At 41.6% G+C, this 22,744-nt stretch overlaps 2 protein-coding genes and 1 non-coding gene across 5 annotated transcripts; 2 read left to right on the top strand and 1 right to left on the bottom strand.

The window, feature by feature from the left end:
* The first annotated feature begins 3,083 nt into the window (after positions 1 to 3,083).
* MAK16 (MAK16 homolog) lies at positions 3,084 to 15,893 on the top strand. The gene is made up of 10 exons (XM_077849106.1): positions 3,084 to 3,212; positions 5,459 to 5,508; positions 5,601 to 5,710; positions 5,816 to 5,880; positions 6,254 to 6,405; positions 7,179 to 7,233; positions 12,523 to 12,597; positions 13,495 to 13,602; positions 14,330 to 14,395; positions 14,553 to 15,893. The coding sequence occupies exons 1-10, from the start codon at positions 3,198 to 3,200 to the stop codon at positions 14,745 to 14,747; spliced, it is 891 nt and encodes a 296-aa protein (XP_077705232.1). The 5' UTR covers positions 3,084 to 3,197; the 3' UTR covers positions 14,748 to 15,893.
* Positions 12,612 to 22,068, bottom strand: TTI2 (TELO2 interacting protein 2). Of its 3 annotated transcripts, XM_077849101.1 has the most exons (9): positions 21,855 to 22,065; positions 20,923 to 21,688; positions 19,426 to 19,612; positions 18,842 to 18,934; positions 17,184 to 17,371; positions 16,960 to 17,103; positions 16,216 to 16,378; positions 15,183 to 15,346; positions 12,612 to 13,576 (listed from the first exon to the last, which is right to left on the bottom strand). In XM_077849101.1, exons 2-8 carry the CDS (start codon positions 21,567 to 21,569, stop codon positions 15,242 to 15,244), a joined length of 1,527 nt encoding a protein of 508 aa, XP_077705227.1. In that variant the 5' UTR covers positions 21,570 to 21,688; positions 21,855 to 22,065; the 3' UTR covers positions 12,612 to 13,576; positions 15,183 to 15,241. The 3 variants fall into 3 exon arrangements, with proteins under 3 accessions (XP_077705227.1, XP_077705229.1, XP_077705226.1); XM_077849103.1 differs by having other exon boundaries at positions 12,612 to 13,853; positions 13,891 to 15,346; positions 20,923 to 22,068; XM_077849100.1 differs by having other exon boundaries at positions 20,923 to 22,065.
* A 262-nt stretch (positions 22,069 to 22,330) lies between these two features.
* On the top strand, positions 22,331 to 22,433 carry LOC144285189 (small nucleolar RNA U13). Its single transcript, XR_013353572.1, has one exon. It is a non-coding gene; the product is annotated as a small nucleolar RNA U13 (small nucleolar RNA).
* The last annotated feature ends 311 nt before the right edge of the window (positions 22,434 to 22,744 follow it).

Below are 22,744 nucleotides of genomic sequence, written 5' to 3' on the forward strand. Positions count from 1 at the left end.
TATTATTCAGTCATTATTTAAAAATGAAATCTTGCCATTTGTGACAATGGGAATAGACCTACAGGGGATTATGCAAAATGAAATAAGGCCGAGAGGGACAAATATCATATGATCTCACTTACATGTGAAATCTTAAAAACAAAAACAAGGGCCCAGGGTGGTTTAATCAATTACGTGTCTGAATCTTGGTTTCTGCTCAAGTCATGATCTCATAGGTCATAAGATAGAAAGCCCACACTAAGCACTGCATTGGGCTCCATGCTCAGTGGGGAATCTGCTTGAAGATTCTCTCCCCCCCCCCCAAATAAATAAATCTTAAAAATAATAAAAAACTAAAACAGAAAGGCAACAGAGCTCATAGAAGCAGAGAACAGAATGTTTGGGGGAGGGGAGAAATGAGTGAAAGCAGTCAAAAGGTACAAACCTGTAGTTACAAAAATATCATGGGGGGGGGGGGCGCCTAGGAGGCTCAGTCTGTTAAGCATCCAACTCTTGATTTCAGCTCAGGTCATGATCTCAGGGTCCTGAGATTAAGCCCTTGGCTCTTGCTCAGCACTGCATCTGCTTGAGATTCTCTCTCTCTCTTCCCCTGCCCCCACTTGCACCCTCTCTCTCTCTCTCTCAAATAAATAAATAAATAAATAAATAAACAAACAAACAAACTTTTAAAAAACAAGTCATAGCAGGCAACCCAGGTGACTCAGTGGTTTAGTGCCACCTTCAGCCCAGGGCATGATCCTGGAGTCCCGGGATGGAGTCCCTTGTCAGGCTCCCTGCATGGAGCCTGCTGCTCCCTCTGCCTTGTGTCTCTGCCTGCCTCTCTCTCTCTCTCCCTCTCTCTCTCTCTCTCTGTGTCTCTCATGAATAAATAAATAAAATCTTAAAAAAAACAAAAACAAGTCAAAGGGACGCCTGGGTGGCTCAGTGGTTGAGCATCTGCCTTTGGCTCAAGGCAGTGATCCCAGGGTCCTGGGATAGAGTCCCACATTAGGCTCCCTGCAAGGAGCTTGCTTCTGCCTCTGCCTATGTCTCTGCCTTTCTATATCTCTCATGAATAAATAAATAAAATCTCTTTTAAAAAAGTCATAGGGATATAATGTGCACATGGTGATTATAGTTAAAAATAAAAGTATGTATTTCATATTTGAAAGTTGCTAAGAAAGTAGATCTTTAACATTCTTGTTAGAAAAAAATTGTTAATTCTATAGTGACAGAGGATAACTAGACTTACTGTGGTAATCCTCTTGCAATATACAGATATAAATCATTATTTTGTACTACTGAAACTAATATATGTCAATTATAAATCAGTTTTAAAAATTATTCAGGGACACCTGGGTCTGGTTAGGCATCTGCCTTCGGCTCAGGTCATGATCCCGAGGTCCAGGGATTGAGCCCCTCAGGCTCCCTGCTCAACGGGAAGCCTGCTTCTCCCTCTCATCCCCACTTGTGCTTTCTGTCAATATATCTGTCTCTCTCTCTTTCTCCCAAATAAATAAGTAAAATCTTTTTAAAAAAATAAAAAGTTATTCATTGGATTTACCTGTTGGTGGTGAGCAGGGAAGTGGTGTTCTAAATCAAACTGAAAAATGTATCACTTTCCCTTCTTAAAACAGTTTGGGGAGTGCAGTGTGGTATACCTGGTGAGTACTGTCTAGCTTTTGGATTCTACCACATTATTATTATTTCTTAAGAAGCTTCCTCCATTTATTTTTTTAAGTAATCTCTGCATCCAGGGTAGGGCTGACCACACTATTGAGCCAACCAGGCACTCCTCTCCCACATTATTTTAAACTTGATTTTATTAACATAAAAGAGCATGTGTGTGTGTGTGATATGACTGCCCTCTAGGTCTTTAAACCAGGGAAACCAAGTAGGTGAGTGAGAACAATCAAAAATTTTTATGAAGCAATGTAAACTATGCATTTAACACACCTCTGGTCCTCATTTACCTCCATTTTTCAAATGGGATAGTTTGCTAAAGGGTGACTTGCTCAAGGATACTTAGTAAATAGCAATTGGTTTTTAGTGTTGTTTTAAAAAGATTTTTATTTATTTATTCATGAGAGACACACAGATTGAGGCAGAGACATAGGTAGAGGGAAAAGCAGGCTCCCTGCAGAGACTCGATCCCAGGACCCAGAGATCACAACCTGAGCCAAAGGTAGATGCTCAACCACTGAGCCACCCAGGTGCCCCGCAATTGGCTTTTATAACCTGAATTTGGCTTCAAAAACCACTGCCAAATAAATGGTTTCCAGCAGGGTATTGTCTTTTCTCTCCTTCCTTCTTTTTCGAGAGAGACAGCAGAGGGGAGGGGCAGAGGGAGAGAAAAAGAGCAATCCTCAAGCAGACTCCCCACTGATCAAGGAGCCCAAGTAGGGCCTGGATCCCGGGACCCTAATAACCTGAGTCAAATCAAGGCCAAGGCCTGAGGGAGCCACCCAGGCATACCTCCAGCAGAGTGGTTTCCACCTGCATGCAGCAAAATGACATTACTGATGATATAATTATTATAATGTGATATGCAAATTAAGTGCCCACCGTTATTCTGAGAGTGTGCCTTTTTTTTATTCTTTCGGCATCGAACTGGTCTTTAGAAAAACAGTGTGAGCTAATAAAGGTTTTCTTTTTCCCCTCAAAATAAAATTGGGGAAAACCTGCTAGCCTTCCCATTTTTTTCGTATTTTATTATTATCTAAATCCATGAATTTCAAAGGTCAAGACCCAATGCCACAGCAAACGGTTGGCGGGGTTTAAGCGAGGGGAAGTGAGGGCGGGAGCGGGGGTCTCTCTGGCGAAGCAGCTGCGGAGCGCGGGCCACGGAGTAGACCCAGCGCAGCTCCTGCCGCTAGGCGGCGCTCCGGCCGGGGACGGCGCTGCCCCCTCCCCCCCACGGCGCGCTCCGGCCGGGGCGGGGGTCGGCGGCCAGGGCACCCCGCAGGGGCGCACATAGACCGCGCTCTGGAGCAGGGCGCGCCCACGGCCCTCGGCCTCCGCGCGCCGCGGCTCGGCCGACTCCTGCGCGGGGCCGGCGGCGGTGCAGGCGTGAGTCACGCCACCGCGGGGCGCTGTGCACGCCCGACCCGTGCGCACTCTCGCGATAGGCGAGACTCGGCTTCCGGAGGGGGTTTTCCGGAAGGAGCATGGCTGCCGCGGAGACCTGGCCGGGCTTCGCACGCTGAGCCGCCGGCGCCATGCAGTCCGATGATGTGAGTCTCCCGCGTGCCTGCCACCCGCGTTCTCCTGCTTTAGGACTCGGGAGCCACATGCTGAGCTGGCGCGTTAGCCTCGTGTGGCTCCAGATCCGAGGCCCGGGACGCCGCTTTCCGAACGTGGGGCTCTCACGTGTGTGCCCGGCTCTCCCGCCGGCGGCCCGAGCGGGGTGGGGGCCCGCAGCACGGGCGCTTCGGCCCTCGGGGTCGTCTGGGCCCGGCCGTGCTGCCCAGCCAGGGAGCGCTTGGCCTCTCGGGTCCCTGGACGTGGGACGGGCGGCTGGGGGCGGGGGGGGGGGTACGGCCGCGTTGAGACCTCAGGTGTAAGGATCCCTTTCTTCCACGTGTGTGTTGCCTTTAAATCTGCCTTTCCCGCTTTTGGTCTTTCTTTACATCTGTTCCATTGTCCGCCTGCCCAAGTCATAATTTTCGGAAGCATCCTCGATCCTCATTTATTTAGTTATGTGTATGAGAAATACAAAAGTGCTTACGGTGTGCCAGGTACTGTGGTAATCACTGGAGATTTTTATTAGTTTTTAATAAGCCTGACAGAAGACCTCTGCTTTCCTGCAGCGCTCTAGTGGAGAAGGCAGACGGTGGGTAAACACGGGACCGAACCGAAAGCCGTTGTACTGCGTGCTGATTGTGTGAGAGAGGGACCTAACTAGGCTGGTGAAGCAGAGAGTGATTAGAGACCACTTCAGACACAGCTGAAGGTTTCCCTGAATAGAAGATATTTGAGCTGAGATCTGAAACAGGAGAATGAACCCTCATTGAGGGGCTTTGGGGCAGAAAAGGGGGGGAAAATCCATGCAGTAAGAACAGTGAAGTGCAAAGATCTGGACGTAAGAGAGATGGAATATATTAAAGAATACCGATGTTAGCCTTAGGGATTGAGGGAACAGAGGTAATGAAGTTGGGTTTGCTTGCAGGACAAGGTCATGTAGAGGCTTCTAAGGAGTGTTGCTAGGGCTGCTGATGGGAAACGACCTCTGACATTTTGGGGAAAGTTGTCTAGTTATTTGAAGGAGAGAAAGAATGAAAGCAGGGGAGACTAGAGTATGATGAAAGTAGTTTCCACCAACGTAGTGATGGCAGAGAAGAAAAGAAGTGGGTGGATCTGAGGTCCGTATTTTCTGTGTGACCAAAAAGACTACATGATCCCCTCAATGAAGAGGGAAAGGGAAAAATCAAAGGGTTTTTGGATTTGAATAGTTCAGTGGTGGTTTCCTTTGTGGAGATATGTTGAGAGGTGTGGAACCGAGACCTTCCTATGGATATGTTAATGTGGGAGACACCTTTCTGACATCCTGGTAGAGATTTCAGGTCGGCAGTTGGTTGTAAATACAAGTCTGCCCAGGAGAGAAGTTTGACCTGTTGTCAATGTGGGAGTCACCTACTTACAGCCACAAGCCAGAATGAGCTATTGTCCGAGTTTCATTTCTTCTTAACCTTCTTGTCATCCCCCACCAAACACACATACTATAAAATTCCCAAAATGTTATTTTATGTGTTTACCTTTATTTACGTTTTAGGCTTTGACTTATTTAAAGCCTTTCCCAGTTCCTCAGGGCAGCCCACTCAAAAGCTCTTAAAACTTCTTTTGTGGCACTTAGACTGCTGCTTTGTTTACATTTCCTTCTCTCTAAGTAGATAAAACTGTTTAAGCACTATCCCTTCCTTTATTCAACTAACACTTGAGTGCCTCTTCTGCTCATGACTTAGGGAGTTAGTGTATTAATATAAATCTACAATCAATGCTGAAAGAGTAAGGAACACATTAGTTAGTAGAAGATAGCAGTAGATTATTTTTTTTGCCCAGATGAGACCAAGTTATACTATCTATATCCCCAATCTAGTACTCTGCAGCCTTTTACAGTGGATAATGAACATATTAAGTAATAAATGAAAGTTACAAAATATATATAACATTTCATTTTTGTTAAAAATATAGGCATAGTGATTGGTGGAATGTACGTTCATAGAAGAAAATTGAAAACATTTACAAAATTCTAAATCTGTGGGTAATGGGGTATGATTATTGCCAATTTGTATTTTTTTCTACAAGAATCTGCATAAAAAGAAAAATGAGACTTTTACAAAGCATTTCTTCCTCTTCTCATTCTTCAAAGACCCAAGGAGACTTCTTCAGTAACCAGGGCATTGCCCAGGGTGTTTTCTTGAGTTAATACTCTCATCTGTTGAGTCAGAGCAATTGAAATGGATTTTACTTTGTCTTGCAGGTTATCTGGGATACATTAGGAAATAAGCAGTTTTGTTCTTTCAAAATAAGGTGAGTCTAGATTTGCAAGGTGGGCAAAGATTCCTTCAGTTGCCCTCCTGGTAACCCATCTTACAACTTTTGCTCTTTTCCTCCTGTTCTAGAACTAAGACTCAAAGTTTTTGCAGAAATGAATACAGCCTGACTGGACTATGTAACCGGTCGTCTTGTCCCCTGGCAAACAGTCAGTATGCCACTATCAAAGAGGAGAAAGGTGACTCCTTAGTTTTAACTTCCATGAGAACTAGTCAACAGCTTTAAAAGGATGTTCTTTAGTCTCTCTGTAAATAATATTAATGGTATTTACTTTATCTTGCAGGACAGTGCTACTTGTATATGAAGGTTATAGAGCGAGCAGCTTTTCCTAGGCGTCTCTGGGAACGGGTAAGACTTAGGACATAAAATCACAATGACCTTAATCAGTAGCAAAATGCCCATATTTTTCTCTTTTCTTTGACCATAGCTGGAGTAAACTTTTAATTAAGGTTTACTTGTTTGTGAGAGAGAGAACAAGGTGGGAGGCAGAGGGAGAAGCAGACTCCTCACTGAGCACAGAGCCTGACACAGGGCTCGATCCCAGGACCCTGAGATCATGACTTGGGCCAAAATCAAGAGTCAAATGCTTCACCTACTGAGCAACACAGGTGCCCCTGTATTAAAGTTTTGAAGCCAACCTCGTTAGGGCATATGAGTATCATAGGAGTGGAGACCCGGTCATTTACTCTTACTCTTTAAGCTTTCTTTTTCTGTTTGATAGGTCCGGCTTCATAAAAACTATGAGAGAGCACTGGAACAAATAGATGAAAATCTAATTTACTGGCCCCGTTTCATTCGACACAAGTGTAAGCAAAGATTCACCAAGATCACCCAGTACCTAATTCGAATTAGAAAACTTACACTAAAGCGACAGTAAGTAAGCGATCATTCATTTATTATATTTATTTTCTTAAGTCTTTTTCCTTGGGTCACATTAGGAAGATGAGAGATTATGAAACCTTTAGTAATGCTTCTTATTAAATCCAATTTTGGGTAACCTTTTATGAGATGCTGACAAGAAGAAAGTTTACCTCTGGTTAAAATTGTGCCCTTTGATGTTCCAGGACTTAAAAAAGCAGTAGAGTAGAACTTGATGATCTCCTCCCTGTCTAAAAAGCAGCTTCAGGAAATTTTCTCCCTGACAGAATCCTAAAATTAGGGTATTGACAATGACCTTAAAAATGTGAATAAATAAAATTTAAGAACTTTACTCTGGGTTCACTGAAAACTAATTTTTAAAAATGTTATGATATCCACAAAATTAATTGAATACCTTCCTAAGGAGTGATGGGTCCTAATACTTTTTCATTGGGACCTGCAAAGAAAGCTAAAGATGGCAGTCTTTTACAGAAAATTCCTTTTCTTTGTTATCTGAAGCATTAATCTTAGCATAGTGAATGCCCTCAGAAGTCTCAGAATGCCTTAAGAAAACAAAAAATAAAATACACATTAAAATATGTGTAAAAATGTCTGACTTTTTGTAGCATTAAATACCTAGGAAATTGTCAAGTATATAGTCTTGGCTATATTGAGCTAAGCCCTACAAAATCAACTCCAATCCTTCTTTCTTCTCATTTTTTTTTTTTTTAAAAAAGGAACACACAGAATGTGCACTTGGGTTTTCTGATAATTTTTATTTTCCGTAGGAGGAAACTTGTTCCCTTGAGTAAGAAGGTGGAGCGGAGGGAGAAAAGAAGAGAGGTAACTTACCATTCTGGGACTCATAGCTTTTGTATTTCCATTGAGGTTGGGGTTGTGTAGGTAAGGATCATGAGAAAGAGTCAGTCACCATTGTCTATGAACTGTTGGGGCCTTGAGTAATGGTTCCCTAATGCATAGTAGTATTAGTTGTATAAGATATCAGATGCTCTTTTTTAAGATTATGACTTTCAGAGTAGATTAAAATAAGGGTTCTTGGGCATGTATATAATGGAGAACAGAGAAATCCCTTGTCTGAAATTCTTGATGTTAAATGTTTCAGAAGTCAGAACTTCGGTTTGTTGCCGATCTTATACGTTGCATACTACATTCAGGAGGGTTTGAGCATCCTTTTTTTTTTTTTTACCCCCACGGTAAAAACTCTAATTCCCATCCTCTATTTCCCGTCTCCCCACTAAGCACCACTCTGGTAACAGTTTTCTATAGTTAAGAGTTTGTTTCCTGATTTGTATTTTTTTTTTCTGTTCTTTGTTTCTTAAATTCCACATATGAGTGAAATCCTATGGTATTTGTCTTTCTCTGACTTACTTCACTTAGCAGGTTACATTCTAGCTCTATCCATGTCCTTGCAAATGGCAAGATTTCGTTTGTTTTTTTTTTTTTAATGATGAGTAATTATATATATATAAATATATATACACACACACACACACCACTTCTGTATCCATTTATCAATCAGTGGACATATTTTGGCTATTGTAAATAATGCTGCAATAAACAGAGGGGTGCGTGTATACTTTTGATTAGTGTTTTGTTATTTTTTTGGGTAAATAGCCAATAGTGCAATGCCTGGCTCTTAGGGTAGTTAGGGTAGTTCTATTTTTAACTTTCTGAGGCATCTTCATACTGTTTTCTGAAGTGGCTGCACCAGTTTGCATTGTCACCAACAATGCAAGAGGGTTTCATTTGTTTCACATTCTCACCCACGTTTGTTTTCGTCTGTTACTGATTTTAGCCATTCTGACAGGTATGAAGTGATACCTCATTGTAGTTTTGATTTATATTTCCCTGATGATGAGTGATTTTGAGCATCTTTTCATGTGTCTTGTGGCCATCTAGATGTCTTCTTTGAAGAAATGTCTGTTCATGCCTTCTCCCCATTTTTACATTGGATTATTTGTGTTTTGGGAGTTGAGTTATATCAGTTCTTAGATAATAATCCTTTATCAGATATATCATTTGCAAATACTTTCTCCCATTTTGTATGTTGCCTTTTAGTTTTGTCAGTTGTTTCCTTTGTTGTACAGAAACTTTCTTTTTTGTTATAGTCTCAGTAGTTTATTTCCATTGCCTCAGGAGACATAGCTAGAAAAATGTTGCTATGGGCAGTGTCAGATTACTGCCTGTGTTCTCCTCAAGGATTTTTATGGTTTGGGGTCTCATATTTAGGTCTTTAATCCATTTTGCATTTATTTTTGTGTTTGGTGAAAGAAAGTCCAATTTCATTCTTTTGCCAGTGGCTGTCCAGTTTTCTCAACATTATTTATTGGGCTTTTTCCCATTGTATATTCATTCCTCCCTTGTCAAAGATTAATTGACCATGTAATTGTGAATTTATTTCTAGGTTTTCTGTTCTATTCCATTGATTTATACCTATTTTTATGCTAGTACTATACTGTTTTAATTACTACCGCTTAGTAGTAGAACTTGAAATCAGGATACCTCCAGTTTTGTTTTTCTTTTTCAAGATTGTTTTACCTACTCGAGGTCATTTGTGGTTCCCTACAGATTTTAGGATTGTTTGTTCTAGTTGTATGAAAAATGCTCTTGGTATTTTGATAGAGATTGCATTTAATGTGTAGCTTGCTTTGGGAACTATGGGCATTTTAACAGTATTTGCTCTTCCATGAGCATGGAATGTCTTTCCACTTTTTTGAATCGTCTTGAATTTCTTTCATCACTGTTTTGTAGTTTACAGAATTCAGGTCTTTCACCTCTTTGGTTAAGTTTATCCTTGATATTTTGTTTTTGATGCAGTTGAAAATGGGATTGTTTTATTTCACTTTCTGCTGCTTAATTATTTACGAATGAAGCAGGTTTCTGCACATTGATTTTGCAACTTTTCTGAATCCATTTATCAATTCTAGCAGTTTTCTGGTGGAGTCTTTAGGGTTTTCTATATATATTATCATGTCATCTGCATAGAGTAAGAATTTTGCTTCTTCCTTACCCATTGGATGTCTTTTATTTCTTTGTGTTGTCTAATTGCTGTGACTAGGACTTCCAGTACTATGTTGAATGAAAGTGGTGTGGACATCCTTGCCTTGTTCCTGATCTTAGGGGGAAAACCCTCAGGTTTTCCCCATTGAGGAAGATGTTTGCTGTAGGTTTTTCATATATGTTGAGGTATGTTCCCTCTAGACCTACTTTGCAGAAGGTTTCTTATCAAGAATGGATGTTGTGCTTTGTCAAATTCTTATTCTGTATGTATTGAAATAATTATATGGTCTTTATCCTTTCTCTGAATGATGTGATGTATCATGTTGTTTTGTCAGTATTGAACTACTCTACCCTTGCATGCTCAGAATAAATCCCACTTGATCATGGTATGTAATTTTTTTTTAATATAGTTAGATTCAGTTTGCTGATACTTTGTTGAGGATTTTTACATCTATATTCATGAGATTGGCCTCTAGTTCTCTTTTTTTGTAGTGTCTATATCTGGTTTTGGTATTAAGGTAATACTGACCTCATAGAATGAATTTGGAAATTTTCCTTCCTCTTGTGTTTTTGGAATAGTTTGAGAAGAATGGGTATTAACCTTTAAATGTTTGGTAGAACAAGCCTATGAAGCCTTGGAAGCCGTGGAAGTTCTTGGACTTTTGTTTTTGGGGAGCATTTTGATTACTCATTCAATTTCATTGCTGGCTATTGGTCTATTCAAATTTTGTTTTCTCCTGCTTTAGTTTTGGTAGGTTATATGTTTCTAGAAATGTATCCATTTGAACTAAGTTGTCCAAATGTTGGCATATAGATTTTCATAATATTCTGTTACATTGTTTGTATTTCTGTGGTGTTGGTTGTTATTTCTCCTCTTTCATTAGTAATTTTATTTGGGTCCTCAGGGTTTGAGCATTCTAATCAGATACACTAGTAGCTCTCTAGTGAAATATAAGAAGGTTCAGACTACATGGAATTTCAAAAGCTTTTTAAGTAGCCTTATGTTATTTCAGGTCACATTAGGCCAGTAAATTGAGTTTTTTTGATTTTAAAATTGCTTATAAGGAATTGATTGGGGTTGTTTCTTTGAAGTAAACTGGGCAGCTTTGTTACCAGATTAATCGGTAGTGTTGGGAATACCATGGAAAATCTAGTTGGAAAACTCCAGCCTTTGTCAATAGAGCTGTCTGCCTGTCCATCTCACTGGTACCTCATTCAAGTTGACTTTTCTTTTGCTTTTCAAGACCCTGGAATTAGCTTTCCTACAAGTTCGGATTTTCATTTATTCTAGGTGTCTGTTGTGCATACTTCCCTTCTGCCAACATACATTTCCCTGATCATTTGTCATGTCCTATCAAGAAATAGCTTTAATAATTTAGTGCCTTTGTTCCTATTAATCACATAGAGTTCCAGACTTCAAATCTATTACAGCATTGGTCTCCACAAACTGTTGTGATCCCTTACTCACCAAAGGAATTTTTGAACATATACTGCCCAGCATATTTTTTATGTTACTTACTATTCATGTGTACTTGCACTAATAGGTGTATTATAACTGACATATCTATTATTGATGAAACGAAGGTCTAGGTCTTTGCTGAGAAGGAATTCTTTTTGACTGCTCTCATAACTGATAGATTCCTCAGAGATACATGAAGAAGTACATTGTTGATTGTTTGCATTAAGTAGTGGCTCTTCATTTTTCATCCTTCATCAGCAGTTATGCAGAGGTTTTTATTCAGACACAGGTAGTGAGTATGCTTTTTCCCTGATAGCTAAACAGGTGGTCTTACAAGCCTTTCAGAGGAAATTAAGTTTTTCTGCTTTTAGCAAATAAATTTGAAGCCTTCTGAAAAATGTAGATTTGGAAGATCTTTAAATGGGTTGGAAAATTGTGGTTCCAGAATATTTTGAGTGTCTGATTGCTGCTTTTACGGGAGACGCATGTTTTCACAATGTTACTTTTTAGGTGTAATCACACTTTTCTTTTTAAGACATTCTATTCACAGAATAAATTTTTTTTCAAAAAACATTGTAAACTCTTAAAATACTTTTCTCTTGAAAGAATGGAGTATTTTTTTAAACTTGTGTTGTTACATACTACTGACAGTCCTTTGTCATCTTGGAAAATTTGGAACATTTTTCTTGTGAAAAATGCATGATTCTTTAAGTCGTACAACTCTTTTTAAGTACTAAACCACTAAATAGCATACTTTTATAACCATTCCTATGGTATTGCAAACTATTCAGTAGCCTCTATAAATCCACTTAAGCAAACATTAACTGCCAAATGCTGTAATCATCTGAATAAAGTAGTGAGATCCACACTTACAGACTCTGTGTAGTATTTTTCAAATATAACATTTAATTTTTAAAGAAGAAATATATAACAATTTTCACTATTTTCTGCCTGCATCTCAGTGGATTGCCCTTGAGGTGCGAGCACCTAATTTAGAGAACAGTGCAAAACAGCATGATAGCCTTTTAACTGATCATGTGTCCCCAGTCTCCCTGTGATTTATCTTGTACACTGTTATTCAAACTTTCAGTATGTAAGACTTTAGAATCTTTTATCATCTTCACTATTAAATGAATGCAGTCTTGGGCTAGAAAGTAGATTTAGATTAGATTCTTATGTTTTGGTTTTGGGTGGTCCAGGTTGATTCCATATATCATTTTGGATGTGATCACTGGAGGAAGAAATTTTTAATCTATTTTTCCGTCACATGGAATCTAAAACGGTTTTAGAAGAAGTATGAGTAAAGGTCTCTATTTTCCTTTCTCAGCTTTTAAAATCTAGTTCAGAATTGCTCATTTTCTAAGACACTTAAATGTATGTAGAGCTACATGCTTTGTGCATCTATGAAAGGCTTTGTTAGAACTTCATTTAGAATGCTATTTATAAAACAATTGGAGTTTTTAAAAATTAAAAGGTTCTCAAGGTTTGGGACAGAAAGCAGAAATATATCTGGCTGGAGAGGCACAAGTTCTAGTGATAGCAAGAGTAGGGGGAAAGTAGTTTTTTAAAATAAAAACCTCACGGTTTCTTCTTCTAGGCTGAAAAATGAGTATCAATATGAAATAAATGGGTTTACTCATTTTTCGTTACAGGAAAAGGCATTAATAGCTGCGCAGCTGGATAATGCTATTGAAAAGGAATTGCTGGAGAGATTGAAACAAGATACGGTAAGAAAGCTAAGAACTTTGGGATGTAAACTTTATTTTTTAGATCAGTAATATGCTAGGAACTAGTGGGAAATGTGTTTTATTTTCAAAAATGCTGGAAAGATCTTTACTTTTTGTTCCTGAAATAAAACATATACAGGCTCTGGCTTCCCCACTTTAGTTCATTGACACAAACCTATAAAGTGCTCTGGTCACCCTTGATGCTCCATTTAGTGTAAGAGACCTTTCCCTTTGCACCATATTGCCAACTTGTGTCCCCAGTACAACAGTTCCAGATCTCTGTATAAAAGGCATGCAGTTTTGATCCTCCTGCACCCTAATCTTCTAAGACTTTTTTTTTTTTTTTTCCTAAGACTTTTTAAAATGGGATTTTAATTCACTTTAAAAACTAATGTTGGGCAGCCTGGGTGGCTCAGCGGTTTAGCGCCACCTTCAGCCCAGGGTATGATCCTGGAGACCCAGGATCGAGTCCCATGTTGGGTTCCCTACATGGAGCCTGCTTCTCCCTCTGCCTGTCTCTGCCTCTGTGTCTCATGAATAAATAAAATCTTTTAAAAAAATAGAAATTAATGTCATTTACAAGACAAAAATGAATAAAACTTTCCTTATTACTTCTTTCTGTCAGCGAATTTACATTTGTTCCAAGCCATGGGTTTTATAAACTAAGTTTCAAGTGACTCTTCATGGAAGCTACTTGATTTTAACCAGTGGTTATTTAAAATGGGCTTTTAAGATAGTGTCAGCTCTAGGCTTGATATTAATACAGAAATACTACTACTTATCAAATCAAGTACTCTCATTTAATCACTGGGGAAAAAATAATATGCTTATTGGACAGTGGATTTCACATGTACGATTGAGAGGTCATTAAAGCTGGTGTGTATCTGTGTTCTTCAGTATGGCGACATCTACAACTTCCCCATTCATGCCTTTGATAAAGCCCTGGAACAGCAGGAGGCAGAGAGTGACTCTTCAGATTCTGAGGAAAAAGATGAAGATGAAGAAGTAAGCCTTGTTTGTTCGTTTTGCTTCATCAAACAGTAGTCTTGTAAAACTAGATCTCTTTACATGAACTTGGGAGACAATATCATTTCATTCCCCTAACCAAAAATTCTTTGGTCGTTTTTCTTTATCATGAGGTTAGCTCTGTTCAGCCAATAAGCTGTTTACACACTGACAATTTAATCGTATTTACTGGGATTCTGAAATTTTTCTTGCAAGGAGACAAATGGAAGAATCTTCATCAGCTAAAGGAACTTACTGAAAATTTTTTTTTTTTTTTTTTTAAGGAACTTACTGAAATTTATACAGGATTTCATTTCACTATTAATACAGGGGAGGTACTTGAGTTATAGTGTTTTTAGGAAAAGATCAGATTTAGCAGGTAGTTGCTTAATCACATGGTATGCTCACATAGGCATACAGATGGTACTTTTTCCTAGTAGTAACCCTTTTCAATATTTGAAATTAATAGGTTTAATTAAATGTACAGAATTGTTTGTAAAGCCCTATCTGTATACTGATTTTTTTTTAAATAAGGATGTTTTACCTCATTAAAAGAAATTGATAACCCTAAAATGTTTTTAATTTAGAAGTATTAAAACTTAGAAATAAGTAGATTTTGGTTGAGCCTAGTAAGTAGACTGTGAATCTGTTATTTATACACTTACTCATCAAGAAGCATAAGCTGAATTTTCATTCTGTATTTTGAACGTACCAATTTTTATTTTAGGATGTGGGAAAAAGAGAATTTGTGGAAGACGATGAGGTGGATGAAAGTGACATAAGTGATTTTGAGGTGAGATTAATGGGCAGAAAAATTGTCCTTGGCCTTCAGGAAAAAGAAGGTTTCTGAATACAGAGCCAGATAAATTCTCTGGTTCTAAATTGAGAAGACAATGAGAGGAGTTTGAGGATGAATCTAGAATTTTCTTTTTTTTCCATCCCCATATCAGGATATGGATAAATTGGATGCCAGCAGTGACGAAGATCAGGATGATAAATCCTCCAGTGAGGAAGAAGAAAAGGTCCTTAATGCAAAACATAAAGGCAAAACACCCTTGAAAGGACACTTGCAGAGAAAACGAGCCTATGTAGAGATAGAGTATGAGCAGGAGACAGAGCCTGTGGCCAAGGCCAAAACTATGTGACTTGAGACATTTATAAGCAGGACTGAACATTTTCATCATCCTCTTTCTTGTACCATGAACATGTAAACACCTCCAGTTTTTGCTCTTTCATATGGTATTCAACACAATATTTGTGTTTTTAATATTTATGCTACTTCTGTGGGGCAAGAAATCTGGGAGGGAGCGGAGGAGGCCTTGAGTTGTGAACACAGTATTTTTATAGCGTTGGCATATGCTTTGAAGTAACAGCTTGAGCCCAAGAAGCTTAACAGATGAATTTGTGGGTGTAAATATTTCTAAGTTTTAAATGCTATCCACCCGTTTCCTTGGCATCCTCCCCCCCCCCCAACTTTATTTAGAAATATCTTCATTTTTTTGCCTTGTTCCCCTTTCCCTACTTCTATGGAAGGGACTAAAACAAAAAGGTCTAAGCTACAATGTTTAGTGTGAAAATACCTTTTTTCTTAAATAATTCCATTTACACAGTAGGAACAAGAAGAAAAAGCCTTCCAGTTTTAGGTTCCATTGTAGGATGTGCCTTCAGAAACCTGCTGCACTTTTCGGATACAGTTCACCACCTTGCTGTCTTCACAGCTTTGGAGAATTTTAACCAGGAGATCCTGAAACATGAAACCAAATAGACTTTGGGTTTTATTTTTAATTGATACTTTTTCTTTTACTTTGGTATTTCTTTCTTGGTACCACACTCAAAAGAAAAAAAAAATGAGATTAGAGAGCAGTCTGTGGAACAGGTGTACTGTGTCGGTGTGCATGGAAATGTCCTGCTGGCTGGTGAAGATGGCTGGTAAGAAGCCCGTTAATACCAGCCAATGCAAATCAGATTGGATCCAGCTCGTGAAAACTGCCTGAGATGAAAGAGCCAACACGAAGTAATTTGAATAAACTGATAAAAAAAACCCAAACTATTTCTAAATATTTTTATGCTGTTTTTTAACTTTAAATTGAAAATTTCTAAAGAGAAATGAGGCAGTGGTTTATTAAATGTCTATAAATACACACATATAGCTATGATATGCTCTGGTTTTGAGAAGTTAACTTTGTGGAATATGAAACTAAAGGAAAAATCTCCATGTGAATAAGTAAGAGTATGTAAAAATATAGTTGCCCAGAAAAACTGGAAACACTTCTGGGATCTGAATCACTCTACCTGTGTTGTTATTTTTTGGTGGCTTGTAGTTCATTATTTCATCATTTAAAAAAAATTCAGAGACTGAAACAGACTTTTTTAATAAACTCAATCTTTTGCCCATTTTCTACCCTCACCCCAGAGACCTCTCCTGATCCTCTTGCTTTTTGGTCTAAATAGTGCTGAGTAGCTTTAAAAGAAGAATGAGATGTTAATCACCCTTTATTGGGGGCTAGTGGTCTCCAAAGTGGAGCCCTGAACCCTGTGTTTTTTCCCACAGAGTAGGTGAGGCATGTGAACTGTAGTCAGAGGAACTGCTCAAGACCCAGGTTGCAGACTCACCTTCACCTGTCCTTGAGAACAGTGGTTCAGGAGAATCAGGCACTCGGTGGCCTCCTCTAGTAAGGCGCTCTTTACAGGCTCAGGTGTAAGGTTTGGATCCCTTGCTACATCACATATCAGTTTCAGGAGCGCCTTCAATAAGACCACAAGTCTACAGGGAACTCTGGAATCAAGAAAAAGTTATGTTCATACTCTATCTAAATCAGGATATTAACAAAGATTTCAAAAGGCCATCAAAGTTGTAAAGCCCTCCCTTCCTAAATGAAGGAACTGAGGGAAATGACTCAACAACCAGGGAGCCAGAAGCAGAACTAGACACCAGACACCAGATTTAGTCACTTCGAGACCCTGTTTTCTGCAGCACAGTGTGTACCCGTGAACACTCTGGCCTGCCTAGGAATACCCTACTCCCCTCCAGAAGTGTGGTTCTATTGTAAGGAAATAATCCCTCCTGGAAAGGGAGAAGTAGAATCTCCCCTTACCAGGGACTTCTACTTTGGGCCAGAGAAGAGGAAATGGTCCACAGTCCCTTAACTGTTACAGTCTTAGGCCTAAAAGTTAAAGAGAGAAATAAGCTTGGGTTCTGGGACCTCACTGTCAATTAGAATTTTCTGTCATTTAGTTCCAGATCCTAGCTTACCATCAGTTAAGCCCAGCCTATTAACTTCAACTTATTAGCCTTTCTGAAAGTTTTTATCTTGATAAAAATTGTTCTGGGCATACCTGCCTGCTTGGCAGTTTTACCTGGGCCATGCATATTGCATGAGAAGTTTTAGGGTTTCCAGTATCTTCAATCTAGCCTCTTCCTCGGGTCCATCATAAACCTCCAGATAACCAATGATGATTCGCTCCAGTCTCTTTAAGTGCCGGACAGTTAGAATCCCCAACCTAAAAAGCAAAGAGAAATGTGCATCGAGGAGATGAACCTGAAGAGTAGGCCAGGCCAGACCAGTGGCCCAGGTACTCACCTCTTCACAAACGCCGGGAGGTTTCGGGCATAGGTCCTGCGTAGGAGAAGGCGGTGCTCTGGCTCCATGTGGGTCAGAATCAACTGCAGCACCTCATCACAGTGTGTGGTGGGCCGAGCTGCACCTCCCTTCCATTGCAGGGCTTTCTCCAGGATGGGGAATAAATCCAGCAGACACAGGAGCACAGCCTGGGAGGTAGTAATAAAAAAGACCTGTTCATTTGCATTCACACTCACTGATTGGGCTAGCAACTTTATATACATGTTCTCACAATAAAACTCCTCCATAGAGTCTGAGATGGTCTTTGTGTCCAGTTTGACCACCTTCTGTGAGGTTTCAATGTCTAGGCACTCCCTTCTAGCTCTCCTGGGATCTTTGCTTTTTCTCTTAGTTTTGTTTTAAAGCCATCATCTAAAGAGTCCTAAACTTTTTGGCTGTCAGTACCTGGATTCTCAGCTTAATACCTACATTGATAAAAGAAATGTGGCAGGGGGGAGAGAAGAAGGGAAGACAGGCATAAAAAAGGTTATTTCTACCTCTGATTTTATATAACTTGTTTCTTCTGTCTTCAGAATGTTCTTTCTGTTACTAAAGAACTGTTCATCCTTCCAAGATCACCTCCTTCCCAAATTCTCCTAAAACCATCCCACCACCACCAAATTGGTTAGCACCTTTTGCTGGACACCCACTGCACTCTACACAAACCTCTTAATACATATTTCACACTGTGCTGTAGACATGTAGAAATACTCATTTATTTTTTTTAAGTTGAGTCCATTTATTTTTAATTATTTATTTGAGAGAGCACGCACCAGAGAGCACAAGGAGAGAGGGAGGGACTGGGGGAGAGGGAGAAGCAGACTACCCACCGAGCAGGGAGCCTGAGCCTGACACAGGCCTGGATTCCAGGACCCCGGGATCATGACTTGAGCCAAAGGCAGTCAGCCAACTGAGCCACCCAGGTGCCCCAAATACTCATTTATTTACATGTCTTCCTAAAGGGTTTCTTAAAGCCAGAAACCCTGTCTGATCCATTCACTCTTGGAACCCACATGGTTCCTCAGACAGTAGGTATTCAGTATCTCTCGGGTGAAAGCACTGTAATATCCAACATAAAAGGAGTTTCAAGAGTGTGTTGATACAAAGCAACAGAGAAGGACATTTCATAAAAATAGAACTTTTCAGGGATCCCTGGGTGGCGCAGCGGTTTGGCGCCTGCCTTTGGCCCAGGGCGCGATCCTGGAGACCCGGGATCGAGTCCCACGTCGGGCTCCCGGTGCATGGAGCCTGCTTCTCCCTCTGCCTATGTCTCTGCCCCTCTCTCTCTCTCTCTGTGTGACTATAATAAATAAATTTAAAAAATTAAAAAAAAAATAGAACTTTTCAGACAAAGCTTTTCTCAAGTGATAGAGAACTGGCCTAGATGAAGACCAAACACTAGCTTTACTGTGGAGACTCAGAAATGTGAATGCCCGCTTAGTATTAAGACATTTTCACTAGTCATTTGCTACTTTATTTTCAAGTTGGCAATGACTTGGTCATCACCCTCACTTTCCAAGAGAGGAAAATGTGTCTCAACTATCCTTATTCACATAATACCACCTTCTACTCAAGTTTGAGAACTTAGATTCGCAGTTATAAACAAAACTTAAAATTACCTGAATGAGGTTGTACTCTGGTGTGTACAGGTGGTTGAAAAGGGCATGATATACGACCTGGGCTCTGTTATACTGGAGCAAATCAGCAGCTGGCTGCAAGCAGAAAAATTACCCAATTAAGTTTCCCAAGGTTGCCAAATTGTTGATAATTTTTGAAACTATGGATACACAATTATACCATAAGATTCATTATGCCCCTCTCTACTTCTATGTGTATTTTTAAAGCTCCATTATACACAGTTTAAAAAAAAAAGTTTCCTTGAGTAATATAATAGCTTGCACACTGAGCATAATCCTTTTCAGTTTCTGATTTTTTTTGCTCCTTGAAAATCAACTGTTAATCAAGGTCTGATTATTCAGTTTGACATGCAGGATAATGGCCCAGGTGTCCTACATACGTTACTTAAGAGGTACAATCTACTAGGTTGGCAGAAGGAAAATATAAAGAAAAAAATATACATAAGTGATTTTTGTCACATAACAGCGTAACAGGAAGCTAATAAGAGGTATAAAAAGGCAACACTAAAATAGTGTTATGCTGGTGACTCAATCTGTTCCATCAACACAGATGAGAGGTTGCTTACCACATTAAGCACAATGTGATGGAGGCAGCGTACACCCAGGATTTTGTTCTCGGTTTGATAGTCATCTGAGATGAGCAGTGACGGGGGAAGTACCGTTTCCAGATGTTGGCTAAGCCAGGGTCGGGTGACCTGTTGTAGACTCCATGAAAAAACATGTTTGGTGGCAGGGTTATTCTTCCAGGATTCCCTAAATGGAAACGTGAAACCACATTAAGTAGTGACATGTTAACTAGCAAAGCAAATCAACCTCTTCAAGTGAAAGAATATTTTCTTGTCCTTGTAAAGAATATAGCACACAAAATTCTTGATATTATACAGTTTAAGATTTAGATCAAAATAACTTACAGAACTTGCACCAAAAGAACAAAAACAAACAAACAAAAAGTAACCTGACACTAAGTACATTGAACAATCACCCAGGGCTCTGGGCCTAAAGCTTATCTAGTGAGAAGGAGCTGTTTACAATCCGAGCTTGTAAAGAATCTGCGGTGATGGGGTGGGTGGTTACAGCGAAGATTTGTTAAGAAGGGAGAGGGGAGTAAAGGAAATGCCTTCAGTACTAGTCACTATAACAAGGGAGCAAGTGGGGCAGCCCCGGTGGCCCGGCGGTTTAGTGCCGCCTTCAGCACAGGGCCTGATCCTGGAGACCTGGGATGGAGTCCCACGTTGGGCTCCCTGCATGGAGCCTGCTTCTCCCTCTGCCTGCATCTCTGTCTCTCAAGAATAGATAAATAAAATCTTTTTTTAAAAAGGGGGGGAGCAAGTGAATCAATATCTGAAGAAAAGCAATTTACAGCTTATTAAGAGGGTTTTTCATTACACTTTACTCAACCTTCAGAATAACTGTATAAGAGGAGATAATATCTTTTCATTACAAAAAAAAAAAGAGAAAAACAGGTTCAAAGAGGCTCTCTGACATGGTCCGACTCAGAAGCAATAAAATGAAGTGCCAGGTCACCTCAAAACTCCAGGTTCCTGGTAAAGTGACAGTTGTGTACATTTTTCTCTCCTCATCTCCCGTTACAAATATACAAAGTATCAAGTGGAACTCACAAAGAACACTTTAGCTGAGAGCAACCTAAAGGGCTTTCTTTCATCCCAAACTGGCTTCCAGATCTAATCGACTGTATCTAATACCTAGTGATGAGTTTCAAGATCCCTAAGTTTAAAATCAAACCCTACGTTTAAATCCTCTCCAAATCCCCATCCTCACCTAACTTAAGAAACTTGAGTGTAAAGACATGGGACAGAACTCCGGAGGGCTAGAAAGAGCGCTAGGAAGTGGGGGCCTGAAGGCCTGGGCTCTAATGTCGAATTCGCCAAAATCTAATAATGCCACTTATAGCAAATCATAACCCTCCCGGGCGTTAAGAGATCTGCTAATATCACACCACCCTTTACCTTATCGTTGGAGGAACTCAGGTCCTCCGAGCCCTAAACATTCTAAGATGTTAGGCTGAAGCCCAGAGGTCGTGGTCCTTTGGCAAGAATACTCACTTATTCAAATCGCGTTTGAGAAGCTCCATTACTGCCGTAAATCTCCCTTTCTCGTCTTCATGTTCTCCGTGCAGAAACCCTGCCACGGACGCACACGGAGTAACCCGAAGGAGTACGGAGAGCACCTCTCCAGCAACCTCACGGGACCTCGGGCTGGTCCACGGGTGCTCCAGACTGTGTGTGAGCGCGAAAACATAGATGGGTGCGGCCGAGTGACGCAGGCCTGCAGTCCACGTAGGGCCAACCAACGAAGACTTGGCCGCCTCCATTCTCCCCAGTAGTTTAAGGAATAGTAGCCCAACCGCGGCCGCTTTCTCGGCCACCTCGCAGTCCGCACGACGTCTGCCCTCCTGCTCCCTGGGCGGGGCTGCATACTTCTCCAGGGCTCTTGCCACCTGCCCCAGCACCTCGGGCATTCCGCGGCGCCACGTGCCGCCCCCCTCCAATAGCTCGTCACACTCTGTGGCTTCTATCAGGGCGCTCAGGTCCTCAAGCGCCGCACTCCTGGCCTTGCCGCGTCGGGGCTCCTGGCTGGTGAGACGGTGCACGATCTGAGACAAGGACTGCCCGAGGGCGGAGGGAGGCCGCTCTCCCGGCGGGCAGGAGCCTTCCTGCGGGGGCGGTTCCCGCGGGCTCTCGGGCTCCATGGCTCAGCCCGCGGCAGCGACGAGCTGGCCTCCTCCGGGGAGCCGAGATGGGAGGCTGGTGCGGCCCGCCCGACAACAAAGATCACCCACCCGGAGGCTGGAATTCTCCCGAGGAACACCTAGAAAACCAAGTAAGACGGCAAGACGTCGGCGGGCGGGCGCGGGGTCGCGAGGCTAACCTGCACAAGAGGCCAGTCCGTGCAAAGGAAAAGATGCAGGGAAGGAAGGGAACGGAGCGTCTCTGGGAGTAAGAGGATCTCAGACTCCCAACGGTAGATGACTTACCCTTGCCTTTCTGAAGATTAAAAACAAAACGAAACAAAACAACCCTAAAGGTCTAAGAAATAAAGCCCTAAGGCGAGACGCAAACACCTCCACGGGCGCCTCACAACCCGCCCGCACCGCGTACGCATCAGAATCCGGACCCAGCTCGCCTCGCTGCCGCAAGGCACCAGGCTAGCTTCCGCCAGTGCCCAGGCAACACTTCGTCATTTCACGACCCGCTGTCGTAAAGCAACGGAGATCCAGGTTCCCCTCCAAGAAAGGTGGAGTCTGGGAGAAAAATTTGCATAGACGCATCCTCTCGCTAGTTCTAGATCTTCTTCACTTATTAAGGTAGAAACACACGACGCGTATCGAAGATACCTTAAAAGCATGCAGAATTTTACTGTTAAGACTGAACGTGTAAGGACTAAGTCTGTCACCCTCTTCAAAAAGTGTGTGGTACATACTCGGGTTTCCTTAACGCGCGCAGCCGCGCGATCCTTTTGTAGTTCATAAGCGTGATGATTGGGTGTTCACGCCGTTGTGTGACATGTGCCTCCCTCCAACCTTGTTACGACGCGGCACATTACCCGTCTGACGTGAACTCGGAGGATCTTTTTCGCTCTTCCCGTACCTCAGAACGTCAGGCCGTCGTCGGCCTCCGGTGTGGGCGGGCGGCTGCGCGGCCTTCCCCGCCTGGGTCTGGGCGCTGGGCGAAGCTCTCGCTCGGGAGGCCCGCGGGCTGCGGGAGGCCGGCGTCGCGCGGGGGCAGGGCCCGTGGGGGCTGGCCCGGGGCGGAGGAGGGGCAGCGCCCTCGGGGGCGGGGTCCGAGCGAGCCGGGAGCCGCGGCGGGTTCAAGCGGGCGGGGGGAGGAGCCTGTCCGAGCGCGTGTGTGGCCGCGGCCGGTCGCC

The sequence above is a fragment of the Canis aureus genome, chromosome 15, assembly GCF_053574225.1.
Source record: "Canis aureus isolate CA01 chromosome 15, VMU_Caureus_v.1.0, whole genome shotgun sequence".
In the NCBI taxonomy this organism is placed as follows: Eukaryota; Metazoa; Chordata; class Mammalia; order Carnivora; family Canidae; genus Canis; species Canis aureus.

Excerpts from the sequence above, each read along its gene's own strand:
- MAK16 (XM_077849106.1), top strand. Across the intron at positions 5,711-5,815 it reads CACTATCAAAGAGGAGAAAG|GACAGTGCTACTTGTATATG; the intron begins GTGACTCCTTAG and ends TTTATCTTGCAG. Across the intron at positions 6,406-7,178 it reads AAACTTACACTAAAGCGACA|GAGGAAACTTGTTCCCTTGA; the intron begins GTAAGTAAGCGA and ends TATTTTCCGTAG.
- TTI2 (XM_077849103.1), bottom strand. The coding sequence starts at position 21,569 with ATGGAGCCCGAGAGCCCGCGGGAACCGCCCCCGCAGGAAGGCTCCTGC. Across the intron at positions 19,613-20,922 it reads CTCAAACGCGATTTGAATAA|GGAATCCTGGAAGAATAACC; the intron begins GTGAGTATTCTT and ends GTTTCCATTTAG. Across the intron at positions 18,935-19,425 it reads ATCACATTGTGCTTAATGTG|CCAGCTGCTGATTTGCTCCA; the intron begins GTAAGCAACCTC and ends TTCTGCTTGCAG.